Source organism: Haemaphysalis longicornis, unplaced genomic scaffold (genome assembly GCF_048455015.1).
Source record: "Haemaphysalis longicornis isolate Haplotype H1 unplaced genomic scaffold, Haemaphysalis longicornis Haplotype H1 scaffold_9, whole genome shotgun sequence".
Classification (NCBI taxonomy): domain Eukaryota; kingdom Metazoa; phylum Arthropoda; class Arachnida; order Ixodida; family Ixodidae; genus Haemaphysalis; species Haemaphysalis longicornis.
Genome location: NW_027526460.1, coordinates 157,450,868 through 157,465,052, shown reverse-complemented (window position 1 = coordinate 157,465,052; position 14,185 = coordinate 157,450,868). Strand labels below are relative to the sequence as shown.

The 14,185-nt window shown below is 47.3% G+C and overlaps 1 protein-coding gene across 2 annotated transcripts in view; it reads right to left on the bottom strand.

Moving 5' to 3' along the window:
- The window catches only part of LOC144153762 (N-acetylglucosamine-6-sulfatase-like), a 134,521-nt gene that overhangs the window by 47,287 nt on the left and 73,049 nt on the right, over window positions 1–14,185 (bottom strand). For both annotated transcript variants that reach the window (XM_077685473.1, XM_077685474.1), the window contains 3 exons: window positions 6,779–6,861; window positions 4,549–4,667; window positions 1,970–2,073 (listed from right to left, as the gene is read on the bottom strand). In XM_077685473.1, coding sequence (XP_077541599.1) covers window positions 1,970–2,073; window positions 4,549–4,667; window positions 6,779–6,861 — 306 coding nt within the window. The remainder of the gene's footprint in view (window positions 1–1,969; window positions 2,074–4,548; window positions 4,668–6,778; window positions 6,862–14,185) is intronic.

Below are 14,185 nucleotides of genomic sequence, written 5' to 3'. Positions count from 1 at the left end.
TCTTGTTGGGCGTTGAAATGGTGTGAAATAGGTGTTTCGTATTAAATAAAATTCTATGATTCATTAAATACAAAAAACCACCTCACGATTAAAATGTGGTAGCAAATACACATGCTGACTTGTATATCATCACTTTTATTTGCCCGTTATGTAATGCCCTCGGTCCTTTAAGGATGCAATAAATGAAATGAAAATTAAATTAAAATGCGTAATTGCAAAATTAGCGCTAAAATATCTGATTTTTGCGACAAGCCCACCGACTTTATCGAAGGGCTTTCCTCTGCTGGCTAGAAAAGCATGAATGGCAGATGTATTGCTAAGTATCTACTCGCTCTCTCCAGGCATCCAGTTTGTTTTCTTGCTGAAATAATTTGTGGTCTAAGTGTCACTTGTACGTGTAGTGTATGCCATGCTGCGCGCTCGGCTGGTCCCCATTGTCACGCGTAGCTGAACTGCCCACACCCTTATCTCAGGGTGTCAAGCAACCTTACACCCTTATTTTAGGCTGTTCACAAGCCACACCCTTTTTCGTCCTTGCACCCTTTTTTTAGCGCAAACACCTTTTAACGGTGTGTGCCACGGGACGAGATTTTTACACTTTTTTCGGCCAAAAACAGTATAAAAAGAGTTTGGCGTGTAAACGCCACCCAAAGTACACCGTCGAGACTTGGCCGCCTTCTTCTCCTTCACTTTCTTTCCATCGCTGCAGTAACGATGAAGGCTATATGCAGAAGCCGGGTGTATATGATAAAAAGCAGAGGGCCAGGCTCGGTAACTTCAAAAGTACCTGTAGTATTAAATGCGTCCAGGAGGTCTCCCTAATTCATAAAAAGACGATCTCAAAGAGGTTGATTTAAGTGTGAGATATGCTTCGGCTATGCGCCGAGCAATTTTCTTGTCGGAATGCTAGGCGTACGCATCCAGGGAATAGAAAAGTCTAAAGAAATGATGGTTGCCTCCCCTTCTCAGTTAAGAAACATAAGCCTCTGAATCGGCAAAGCACACTTTGGTGCTGTGCACGGTATCAGGGTGTTCTTGTTCTTGTTCTTGTAAGTAAAGCCTTTAAGAGCCAGAGTTCTTGTAAGTAAAGCCTGTGGCACAAAGGTGTCTCGTTAAACACCCGTTACTCGTAGAGCGCATAAAAGGAACAGTGTTAACAGCTAAAACTTATTATTTTTGTATGCAAACTGTTGGATGCGTGTTGATAATCACTGGAGGGGTCATGGTGGCGGTACGCACTAATGCTGGCGTTGAGAGCGTAATTACAAAACATTCCGACTAGACAATTTAAAAAAAAACAAAAAACGTTTGAAATGGCGGGCAATGGAAATTGTGGTCTGCTACAGTCAACTTCCTTCCGTAGCTTCGACGATACCGTAAAACCCTCATCCATGCTTTTGAGTCGATATTGAATAAAATAGAAGAAGTACCAATGACGCTGGCAAGCGAAAGATCAAGACAGAGCCGGAAAGAGAAAGATAGAGAGGGGGGGGGGGAAATGAAACATCTACACCGAGATTGAAATCTGTGCCAAGGATGACATCCCATGGTTACAGCTAGGATCGAAATAAGATTTACCGCGCCTGTGGGCGGGAATTCTCAATCGGCAGAACTAACAAGTACATTTTTGGTCGCAGACTTTTCATCTGGGTTATAATAAATTTACCCGAAGCGGGGCCAGGCTCCTGTGAATTTCAATTCACTATCAACGAGAACAGTTGAACAGCGATGTTTTAAGCTTCTGTCCCCGTTAGCGAGCAGCAATTCGCATTTTTTCTCGTTAGTTTAGTTACCCAGCATGCGTACAAAAATTTTGTCACAGGCGTTAAAATGCGCATGCACGCGTACGGTCCTACGTCAAGAGTCGTTGGTTGCAGCTAAAGCAAAGTCTTGCCCATAAAGGTGAAACGCGTTAATGGCGAAATGAATGAAGGCAAAGGAACGGAATGCTTCCAGCATGCTTGCATACCTTCTCCACTCTCCCGGCCTCCACACCCGGACCCCTTACAAGGAGCGGCACGTGAATATCCGTCTCGTACGGCTGCCGCTTGTCCTTGGGCTGGGAAAACTGGCCTGTGATTAGAAGCCCTTATTAAAAAGGAGTCTTTTTGCTGTATTTTAACCCGAAAACTTTTCTCTGAGGAGATAAAGTTATTATCAAACATTCTTGCATCAATAATACAAATTAACTACCAGAAGCAAAAAACAAGTGCAGTACCTGCTGTTACAAAACAAGCAGTCCGAAGGCTAGCAGTTAGAGACACTTACAGAAACACAGAAGGAACTTAAAGCTGCATACAGGTGATTACCAACCAAACAACTTAGAGTTGGTTAAACCATAAGATTAACATGCCACGGTAACAAGGGTAAAAAAGCATTCGCGACACGAATACGACAATCTACGGTACAGGGGGGCCGTTAATGCCGCAAGGAGAACTGTGCGCAATATCAACCTATTTTCACTACCTAATAACCATTTCTAACAACCAAAATTCCTAAGGACAAAACTCTGGTCCGTCGTGCGATTCAGCCGCCCGGCCAAAAATTGAAAGAATGCTTCAGTAAGGACTCTGTATCGGAAATACCTTTCCATACTTCTGCAGCTGGTGAAATGCCTTATTCATGTTACATTTTTAGCAAAGAGCAAACATTAAGCATATCTGATACCCAAGTAAGTACATAACTAACAGCAGTACCGTTCTTTTAACTAAAATACACAGAGATTGATTTTACGACCGAAAATAAAGAGCGCTGAAGGTAATGTCGAGTGAATACGAGGTAAAATAAATACTCAGTCAAAATATGTCCACCTAATTAGCCAGTTCCACCTGGTAATGGAAACGCAAGTTTCTGACAGATCGCGCGCGAGTGAAGTGACAATTGAATCGAAGTGGATAACTTTTTGTAGCATGCATTATGGGAGCAGAGAGGGGTATAAAGGAAGAGAAGAGCGATATCTATTCAGAGAGGGGTTTACGTTGTCGGAGGGGCGGAAGATTATCAACTTTTGACATTTGGAGCTAATGCAGCACATGCGCAGCCAGGTTCTTCTGCAACAACATGTTTGTTTAAAAAACAATACGTGCCACAGTATAGATTTCGTCATAGCGAGGTCTGGCGGCAAGAACTTCAGAGGGGCCATGAAGACTAAAGACAGGCCTGTCTTACTCGATAAATTGGGTGTTTTATAGTGTCCCCACGCTGGTCCTGCAGCAAGCGAGGCTTTATTAACTGGGAAATTACACGAACTAAGCCAAAATTTTAATTCTTCCGCTAAATAAAGTTTCGTGATGTCAGCAATTACATTTTCAGGGCAGGTACTTGAAGCGAATGTTAAATATGTTACTTAATGTTACGTAACTATGCCTGCAGCGGACGGCAAAAAGTTTTCGTTGCTTTGTTTACCGTCCATCCTCTAGATGGTGCCACAATAACGCCCAGGCCCCCGGTCCGCACTCTGTTTGTGTTTTAGTAGATTGCACCTGGATTATTTTTTGTTACGGTTGATAGTGACCATTTCGCGAAACATTGGGTATGCTCGACAAACAGGGTCACGTAAGACAATGCCGCCTATGCGAATTAGCCAGTGCCGTGTGAGACAACGCCGACGCGCCGGACTGCTGTACAGACATAAGCATAGTTCGCGCCCAACCACCTAGTGCATGTATGTTTACGTAATGGTTCGTATACGTTCTTACTGCTATAAAAAGAACGGGAATTAAATTTGAGCGCAAATAGCTCATTGTGGAAACTAACAAGCACTGCCTTACTTGCGTTTGCGTTTGCGGATCTCAGGTAATCGCACAGCTGCTCATAGTCCGTCAAACATTTTAGTACCAGAAATGGGTTAGTTGGTCGCATGGTCGTTTTCTTTTTTCCCGATTATATACTTATTTGAGAGAAATTTGCGTTGAAAGTGGTGTCAGTGTGGTTTTAATGAGGGAACCTTTGGAATGAACCAAACTTTCCTTTTGTCGTCCCGGGCCATTTAATTGCTCTGCTGACGTTACACCTGCGAGTTCGTAAGGTCGCTAAGCATCGGCATTAGCAATGTGTGCCAACGTCCGCGTGTTTCCAATTGCCGGCCCTCAGTCCAATTTTGAAATGCTTACGGAAGTTTTGAGATTAACACAAGTCTTTTTGATTTTCCGAAAAGAAAAGAGTAGCATTGGTTGTAAAATTGCAGACACTGCGATTCCGATAAAAGAAGTGTGGAGTAAAACTGCGTCAAGGTTATTCTCAAGTACAGTTTGGAATACGTATTATATTCTTCGCCTTAAAGGAACGTTATTGCAGTATAAGAGTCTTGTGTGATGCAAAGCATTGCTACAACAGGTATACATCGCCATTGTCAGCTATCCGAAGCATCTTCGGAGTTCTGCTTGGCACAATAACCTCCACATCCTCTGCTGTTCAAAATAACAAGCCAAGATTGGGCATGATATGATAAGGCTTCGCCAATATTGTATGCATGCTTGTTATCATTTTTTCCTTGCACAAGCTATTCCGCCGCGATATGGAAAATTGCTCATAAAGCCAAATACAAACCCAGGTGGTAGCCGTTGTCAGACGTGAAGAACACATAGGTGTTGTTGAGGAGTAGCTTTGATGCCAGGGAATGTATGATGTCAGCAACCATTTCGTCCACAGAGAGAAGTGTCCGTAATCTGAAATCATGACGTAAAAGGGAGTTGCTCAGGGGCTTTCACTCCATCTCAAACCAAATATTTAATGGACAGTTTGTTTTTTGCACACTTTTTGTTACAGACACGCTCTCAGACAGACAGACACCCACTCAGACAGACAGACGCTCATACAGACAGACAGACAGACAGACAGACAGACAGACAGACAGACAGACAGACAGACAGACAGACAGACAGACAGGCAGCAGGCAGCAAAGCAGGCAGGCAAACAAGCAGGAAGGCAGACAACCAGGCGGCAGGCATGCAGGCACGCAGGAGGCAGGCAGACAAGCATAAGACAGCAGGCATAAGACGGGCATAAGACAGGCATAACACAGACAGACCGACAGAAAAACAGACAGAGAAGCAGACAGGGAGGCACGCAGGCAGAGAAGCAGGCGGCCAGAAAAGCATAAGACAGCATAAGACAGACAGGCAGGCAGACAGACAGACAGACAGACAGACAGACAGACAGACAGACAGACAGACAGACAGACAGACAGACAGACAGACAGACAGACAGACAGATGGGCCGACAGACAGACAGGCGGGCAGGCAAACAGACAGACAGACAGACAGAGAGACAGACAGACAGACAGGCAGACAGACAGACAGACCGAGGGAAGGACGGAAGGATGATCGAATAGGTGGGTTGGCCGGTACCTGGGTAGGCAGCCCGAAAGGACGCGGACGCGGAAGAAACAATGTAAGCAGGACAGGGCGAACTCAGGTTGCGTATTTGCAGGCAGGCACCTAGACAAATACTAAAACGACGACCGATGGGCTTTCTCATAAACTGGTAACTAGGGTGTAGATAGCGTGCATGTCAACTACATGGAAAATACAGTTTTGTTGAAGTCATAAAACAGCAAAGAAATACTACTACAGTAGATGCAGGCTGAGAAGTGCAAGGAAGAATTGTTGGTCGGTGTAAAATCGTGTAGCTGCGGGAGTTTTCTTCGGGAGCTAAACCCTCACTTGCGCAGTCTTCTTAGCGAGCTGCCGCAAACGAGCCTTAAAGCCGTCTTCGTCCTGTCAGAACTGCGCTAGAAAGGCTGCGCAGCTACCTGACTTCATTGTAACTCGTCGTTCAAATATGTTGGAAGGCCGACTGGTCGTCTATTCTTTGCCTCAAAATTAGATGCTGTTCTTACATTTACGTTTGACAAAGACACAAACACCGTGCTTGTTTGCCGTTAACGTGGATTGTCGCTCTTCACAAAATGGGGAATTGCAGCAGTGTTACTCCAAAAAATACAGGGGGAGATTTGGGCTTCAAATTGATACCAGTGTGCAGCCGTATGTGGCATTTTGGGCGAGGAAAATGAGGTCTTTGCATCCCTCGTTACAGTCTATGAGCCTTTCTGGGATCAGTCCGCAGTAACTGGTTCTCGTCATCATGGAATTATAATAGTCCAGCCCTGGCGGGTTGGTTGATTCAACCATAGGCAATTTTCAATAAACGAATAATTCGGCCAAAGCAAGTTCTCCGTAAACCAGACTTACTATCTACGATTAACTGCAGAATTGCCCATTGGCTGCAGAAATTGTACTACTCAGTTTATTGGCGTACGCTGAAAGAACCCCCACGCCGTTCGAGATAAATGTACGTGCGCACAAAGAGAAATGTCCCACTACATGTTACGATGGCTTTCTTTGTAAAGAGGCGTGTTTTAATAACAATGTAGTAATGCCCTTTTATTAATCTCACCGAAATAGGTGTTAGGCAATAGTGTGGCACTGAACGGACATGTTTGCTTCTGTCTTTCCGGCACAAAAATATTTCTGTGCTGTCGCTGGTGCTTAGGACACGTGCTGTATGCTATTAAAACTGTTGAACAAAGTTCGCACTGACACCACCAATGGAGAGAAGGCGTCTTAAGGAATAAACTGGGTGTAGCATTTGGAGGTTGTATTCGAATCAAAACTGCCCAACTAAAATTTTCTAATGCCTAAAATGTATTTTCACGTGCCGGTACGGTAACGTTTACATTTAAAACTTTTAAACATGTAATTCCTTGCACCACAACAAAAAAAAAACGGTTGTAACTGTCATGTGGCTAGCATTCACTTTAGCATATCGGAAATAGTACCTGTTCCTGTAGGCTTCGTCGATCCATGAAACGACTTCCTCTGGTATAGGGTGCACCGCCCTCCTCACGATCCAATGTTTGGTCTGGAAAAGGACGATTGCTCTCATTCTCTTTCTCAGGCGGGCGAAAGACTAGACATGTGAGTCATGTCGTATTCCTGGATTGCGGAAACATGAACAAAGAAAACAATCCAGTTGCTTAATTACAAATTGCTTTTGCAGCGATCACAAATGATGGCCTTCGCTTTGAAGTTATAAGGCGCCAACAATATGCATAACATATTTTTGTAACAGCGGATGAAAGAGTGCAAAGGTAACACGACATCAGCAGCAGACTACTAAGTGTATATTGAGGAAGTAGGCCACTTCTCACGAAGCACAGGCAGGGAAAACACCATAAAACTGACAGTGCTATGAACCAAAAGGCACCCATTGGGGAGGAATCACAGAAACCCAGCGCTCTCCGCTGTAGTGTGCACTGCCGCAGCACCAAGCACAGTCTTCACTAACTAAGACGAGACGCCTCATCAAATTCCGCTAAACAAGTTTCGTAAAAGCACTCAAGACATATTGAACCAGCACTGCCAGTATACTTCTGACATAATTTCTACCGCTAGACACGTTGGGTTGCGGGGCAATGAAGAAGATCACTCGCTTCCCCGGTGACGTAGGAAACCTGGTGGAGGACATCCCTCGTTCAAGGGCTTCCCTGCTATACCTAAGCACTTTAATGCAACTCCGCCTCAAGAGGAGACAGCACCCTTTTCAGCACGTCAGCCTAAGAAGCCAACAGATATCGTTATTGCGACCAGCTCCGACCATCACTCGCACTATATAAAGACCACTAAGAATTGCCAAGAATTTTTCCCCTCTGCCTAGGCTGCGTCTGTATTAACTACAAATGTTCTCCCAACCAACGCCGCCTGTATAACAATTGCTTAACGCATGGGCGAAAATGGCCAAACAGCCACTCTCCTATTGCTCTCTCCTACGCTTCCCCGCTCCGCAGCCTTCCTGCGTGCTTTCATGTCGCCGATTCTCGGAAACTATGCAAAGTAGTTTACAGTTTGTTTAGGGTTCCCCAGGCGGCGCTCCTACGCCTTGTTTTTCACCATGCCTGTCGGTCTTGGTCTGTCCCTGATAAAACCGCCTTTGCCTCGGAGATGGATGCTGCCGCAGGTTGATGCCGGCTTTGCCCGCTTATCTACTTGAATCACGGGCCCCAAAATGTTCTTAGATGGGCATACCGCCCTCTGTCCCCTCGGCATTTCGGTCTTATTTTGTCCCTGCTGTTCGCACTCCGCATCGGTACGCACTTCTAAAATTGAGGACTGTACTGTAGAGGCGTCCCGACAACGTGGCGGAACCCTCAGCTGCTTATCCTTTTTTTTTCTATAATCTTCTAAACTTTACAAGCACGTGATATTTTTCGAAAGTATTGGTGGAAGCGAGCGCCTGAATGAAAAATGTGCAGGCAATTTTTTCCTCCGTAAATCCTGCAGAGAGAAAAAAACATCAGTAAAATAATGAATGCACCGTCCTAAACTATCGTTTTTTGTTCACTATTTATCTAACCGGCAATTAATATGTTCTTACACTATTTCAGTTCCTCCTCCGTCAGTTATCTTCCAAAAATTGGCCGCGTATCTGCTCCTTTCGTTGCAAACGCCGTCAAAAGACGATAGTCTTTATCGGCTTTTCCGAAGTAAATGCCTCCCTTCGCTTTACCGCTCACCTCTCATGTTGTTCCTCTTGCGTCGCGCTCCTCCCAAGGTAAAGACGCCAAATGTTTTCTTAAATCATTCTAAATTTCCCGCGTTCCACTGCTCCAAACCGGGCGTATCGATGCGAACGCTGCCGTACGGCGAAGACGCGCGTTAATCGATGCGCCCTACTTCAACGTTTATAGAACCGCGTTTCCCTACTGCACGTGCGTTGCAAGCAGAACGTGGAACCTATATAGTGGAACCTTGCGTAGCTGTTGCCGGTTGCTTTCTTAAAATGGCGCCAGAAGCTATAGTGGCGCGGGCGACAGCAGGCGACGGCGGAGTGAATTCTTTTTCTGCAATTGATGAAGTATTTAATTTCGCAAAAGTGAAGCATGTTTGAATTTTTATAAAGGAACGCTGCAAATATCACTTCTGCATTGATTTGTTGTCTCATATTTGTGTAATGTCTCGTTCTTCTTTAACAATGTTGAGTAGTATGAACATTACACCGGACACAGACGGGTAGATTTAGCTGTGACTATATAAGACTATTACGCAGGCATTGTTTTGCTTTGGCCGGGTGGCTGAATCGAGTCACAGACAGACAGATGGACAGACATACAGACATACAGACAGACCAAAATTTCTGGGTTTAAGGAGCCCAAGAAAGACTATCGTCTTTAAAAATGCAGCAAGTATAAAGGGAGTGACACGTTGAACTGGATCCCCAGCGGGCCCCAGAACTATCGCCCCGTCCGGCCTAAGATGTGAGCGAAACGGCTCTTGAAACCCAACAGGCAAGCCGATAGACACACGTCATAGAAATGGGTGCAGCGTTCGCAACTCCAAAGCAGTGATGTAAGGCGAAATGTCCGCCGGCGCGCACCGCATACCGGATGAGTGCCTGAACTAAGCGTCCCTACCCTTCCCATTGAAAAGCGCGCGACGCGTCAGGCAATGTTTATACAGGAGGCGTTGTCCAAACGGCCCTCAGGTATTCTGGACTGCCCTCCGGTAATACCACACATCCTTTTAAACTGCCACACAACGTAAACGCATCCCTCTCGAGCCGGTCTGACAGGCTCGAGAGCGATGCGCTTACTATCCTATCGGAGCAGTTCATCCTAGGCGCTCCAATCTAGCGGGTGCGGAATATGAGCTTTCAGGAAGGCGACGGGGACTATGGTTGTTCATGCCATCTTGGATTTGTAGGCGCCGGTGGGGTGGTGCCGTAGGGCGTAAATTTATTTGCAAGTGACATTCGATGGCATCAGGAGCACGCGAGCCGAGGAATGCCTGTAGGTTGCGGCCGAGCAACGCAGAAGCCGTTGGTATTGCTGTTACTCTTTCACTGATGGCATATATCCACGTGGAGATTTGACCAGGAAACGGGGCAGCTATGTGGCGCTAATACGCCCGCCTCATAGCACTTTAACAGGTTGGGAAACAGCCTCGAAATTATAAAATGGAATTGCAGAATAATTATAGAATGGCGTCATCGTTAGGATAATAGGGGAAAAACCAAATTTGAACGGGTCAACAAAGATAGGCGTCTGGTCTCTGAAATGTACGATTTAGTGGCCGCAACTACCCATATGTGACGAAAATCCACACATGTGGCCCCGAACGAAAGGGCGAAAGACAGCAATAGAGTATTTATAAAGCCAAGGTACTGAATTAATTCGGCAACATAACGTTTCCTAATGAAGGAAAAACCGCACCTATACAGGAAAAATATGAGCAACTGTTTCACTTTCACTTCAAGCACCACAAAGACCGGAGGGGCACCAAAAGGACCAGCGCAATGCAAATAAAAGTTGATCTGCGGTATTCTCCATGTGATGCTGGTTAATCCATCTCACACTGGCGATACTGTTATGCCCGGGTTGCGGACCCGGACACCCAGCTGGGTCGACGGCGCCGTTTTCGTCGCCAGTCCCATCATCGCCATGAGCTTCGTCAGTATCGTCTCGTGTCAAGTGCGAATCAGCATTGAACCCAGTGATTCGTTAACCTCGCGCCATTCCCGCACGTGCAACTCTGATGAATGGAGGCAGCTCCGTAACAAGGGAGGCAACTTCAGCAGCGTTGGCTATGAAATCGGAAATCGGCTAGAGTCGTGAGTCAAGCACTCAGGTGTGCGCCGCGCTGGCACAAAGGCCTCGCCGTCTCAGCGGCACCCAACCCTTCTCTCCCTCGTGGTCACGTGGGAAAGCAACCAGGAATGCTTCGCGCGGTGACGGAGCCCACGTGCGTCAACCGGTCGCGGAACAAATGGTCCCGAAACTAAAGGTCCCTGAACAAATGGTCCCGGAACTAATGGTCCCGGTACGATGTTCCCGGAACAAGTGGCCCCAACTTCAAACTAGGAAGAAATGGTCCCACCACTACTGCACCGATGCATAAGCGCCTGAATGAGGGAAGAAAGGGGGTCAATGTATTGATGTTTATATGTTTGTATTTGTGCACAATGCATTTTGCATCTGTTCATATATAATTAATTTCCTACGGCTGAATTGGCATGAGTTAAATACGGTATACAATTTTTTTTGTCGCACATGTACGGCCTCACGTGCGTCCTTTGCTCGCCTTTTATTGTTATTCCAAATGCCAGCCAAACCAGGGGCAGACATTTTAATCAAAATCTGCGGGAAGCCCTCGGCCGGTGTTTAAAGCGAATACAATAACCGGCCGCCACAATGTCCTCCATGAATGCAGTTTTCTTATGAAGCGGAGCCACACAACTGTTGTTTAAATTAAGGTGGATGACGTGCAATACTCGCAAGGATCCAAAATTTTGCTAACGCTTGAGATGCGAGTCCCACTTGAGCCAGTGCGTTGAGCCTATTTACAGTGACGGTATTATTTAGGCTATGTAAAGTATCAAAAATGTGAGTGGGCCGGTACCGCAGACCATCACTCAACATAGAGCTGTACTGGTGCATTGCGCTCGCCGGTATCTCGCTATTTCGAAAAGGTACTTTGGTCGATTAAGCTACGTTACTGGGCTCACCACCTGAAATGCTTCGATATCTGCAGTTCGAATCAAGCGAAACGACACTAATCAAGATTTTGGACCTCAATAATTTTGCAGCTTGCAGCTTAAAAACTTTTGTTTTTTTTCCGGAAATACTGAATACTCAGCTATTATAACGCCTTCTGTTATACTGCAAGATTTAGAAGAGTGCTGGCTAACATGCGTTATTCCCTTTTTCGCCGTGTTCCGGGAGGGTAAAGTCGTGCTTAGGGCAGCTGGCGAGCTCATACCCGAAGTTTGTCACCCACCATAGACAACAAACTTTATTGTTCGCAACTGCATCTGAGCACAAATATATGCAGTTTTTTCCTTGCAAACACATCAAAATGTTCTTGCTGGTCTTGCTGGCGGCTTTACGCTGCCAAAAAGTGCGAGAACCAAAGCCGGTCACGCGTCATGGTGTCATGTGTCAGGGCACCCCCGGAGAGGGGATGCATCAAAACCCCCCAAAAATTGAAGAAAAGAACAAAGAAACGCTAATTTGAGCGGCGCGCCATGAACGCACAAATCACCGAACGCCAGCGCCTACACCCCGAGGCATCATGGTGAAATATGGCAGCACACTGGTCATCCAGTCAGACAACGCCCCGCAGGAGACCAGTGACGTGATGGCCATATATGGACATGGGAAAGGCAAGAAGCCAATGAGAGTGCGCCACGAGAGAGCCCAGAGGGGATAAAAGCGAGGCGCACAAAGAGAAGGGGGAGGCAAGATACCGGGAGGCCAGAAACCTGGATGCGGCAGGAGCACGTGCGCTTCAAGGAACGAACCAGGAGGACGCGGCAAGTCCATCGACCACGCCATCCGAGCCTGGGCGGGAGCGGGCCAAATTCGCATCCGCACCGTCACCCTAGGTCCACCACAAACCTGTGTCTTCGTGGCCTCAGCGGCATCAGTCGGGCACCAGTGGCCAACGTCCACTCTCCGTCGACGTTCGTCTCGACGGCCCCGAAAGGCTACGTTCGTGCCGAGCCTGCCTGGGACCTCCAGCGGCAGCGGCTACCAGGGGGTAGCCACCGAGGAAGCACGCCGCATAAGGGATAATCGCGCGCGTTGAACGCCGGCATCAAGGACCTCCAGCCAGCGGCAGCGGCTACCAGGGGGTAGCCACCGAGGAAGCACGCCGCCCAAGGGATGACCGCGCGCGTCGAACGCCGGCATCAAGGACCTCCAGCGGGTACCAGGGGGTAGCCACCAAGGAAACACGCCGCCCAAGGGATGACCGCGCGCATCGAACGCCGGCACCGAAAAAGCGAGATGAGGACGGCTACCACCGAGTCGCGGCCACGCAAGGGTGCGACACGTCAGCGCCGACGACCGGGGTAGGCCAGTCCAATAGGGACGCAGTCATAGGACACAGCTAGGGAGTTGTGGTTGATGGCTGAGAGAGATGTGGTTGAGAGATCACCTAGAGGGTGATAGAACAAGTCCATTCGGACGATCTGTATAGAACTTTATTTTAGAGACTTTTGGGTTAGAGTAGTTGAGTTGTGTGTTGGGATTATTAGAGACGTGAGTGTTTATCGTTTGTGTGTAATTTAATTATTGAGTGCTTTGCGTTAGTTTTTTCAAGTGTACATTAAATGTGTGTTATGTCAAGCTCGTCAACGGCTTTCCAGTGTCCATCTCTCTGAGCTGGTTAAAGGGACACTGAAATGAATTTGTCAAGCTCCCGTTTTTGCTTGCACTGCGTAGACTGGCTCAAATTAGCACACTTTTCATCGTTTTTACCATTGACAAATCGGTAATTATTTTACAAAGCGCGAAAGAAGAAAAACTACCATGCGCGGTTTGCAGCGGCCGCACCAACTAACGCTGTGACGTTAGGAGGAGCGGGCACCGTGATTGGACGATGCCCAAGGTGAGCAACCAAACAAGTTTCAGTTTCGGTTTCCGTTCTGTAAAACACAACCGTTGGCGTTGTTGGATGGGCATTCTCAATAACTCAGTAATCATCCTACCGCAAAATCGAGGACGCTCTTCCACAATATAAACACTCAGCCGACACTCGACACAAATAGCAGCACTCATCCGCCGATTCACCGCCCGCGGCCACGGCCGTTCCGAAAAAAAGAAATTACAACTTGTTACAGGTCTCTTCACCTCACGACTCACATACTGCCTTCCTTACTTTTCGCTCACAAAAGCGGAAGTCGATAACTAGGAAGCCTTGCAGCCCAGGGTATACAAAGCAGCACTTCGTCTTCCACCCATCACCTCTACGAACCGCCTCCTTTCAACTAGAACATTTCACACGACCGCCGAGCTCCTCGAAGCCCACCGCCTCAGCCAGCTTGCTCGTCTAGCCCACAAGTCCCACAGGTTCGATCCTCCTGCACCAACTCAACCTCACTGCTTCAGGCCCCCCCACCCACCTTCACCTTGTACCCCTATCTTACCGCGAAAACCTCGAAATTCTCCCCCTTCTCCGTCACATGCATACTACCCACCACCGAACCCGACAAAGCGCCCTTGCTTCGGCGCACGTGCGCCTATTTCCCCGTCTCCTGACTCCATTTACGTACACGCCGAAGAATTTACAAACAGATTAGCTTCCGCTGCCGCAATTATTACAGGAGACAGACCGATAACAGCAGCGGCCGCCACCATCTGCACAGCCCACCCCCACGAAGCCGAGGAAGCGGCAATAGCGCTGGTCAT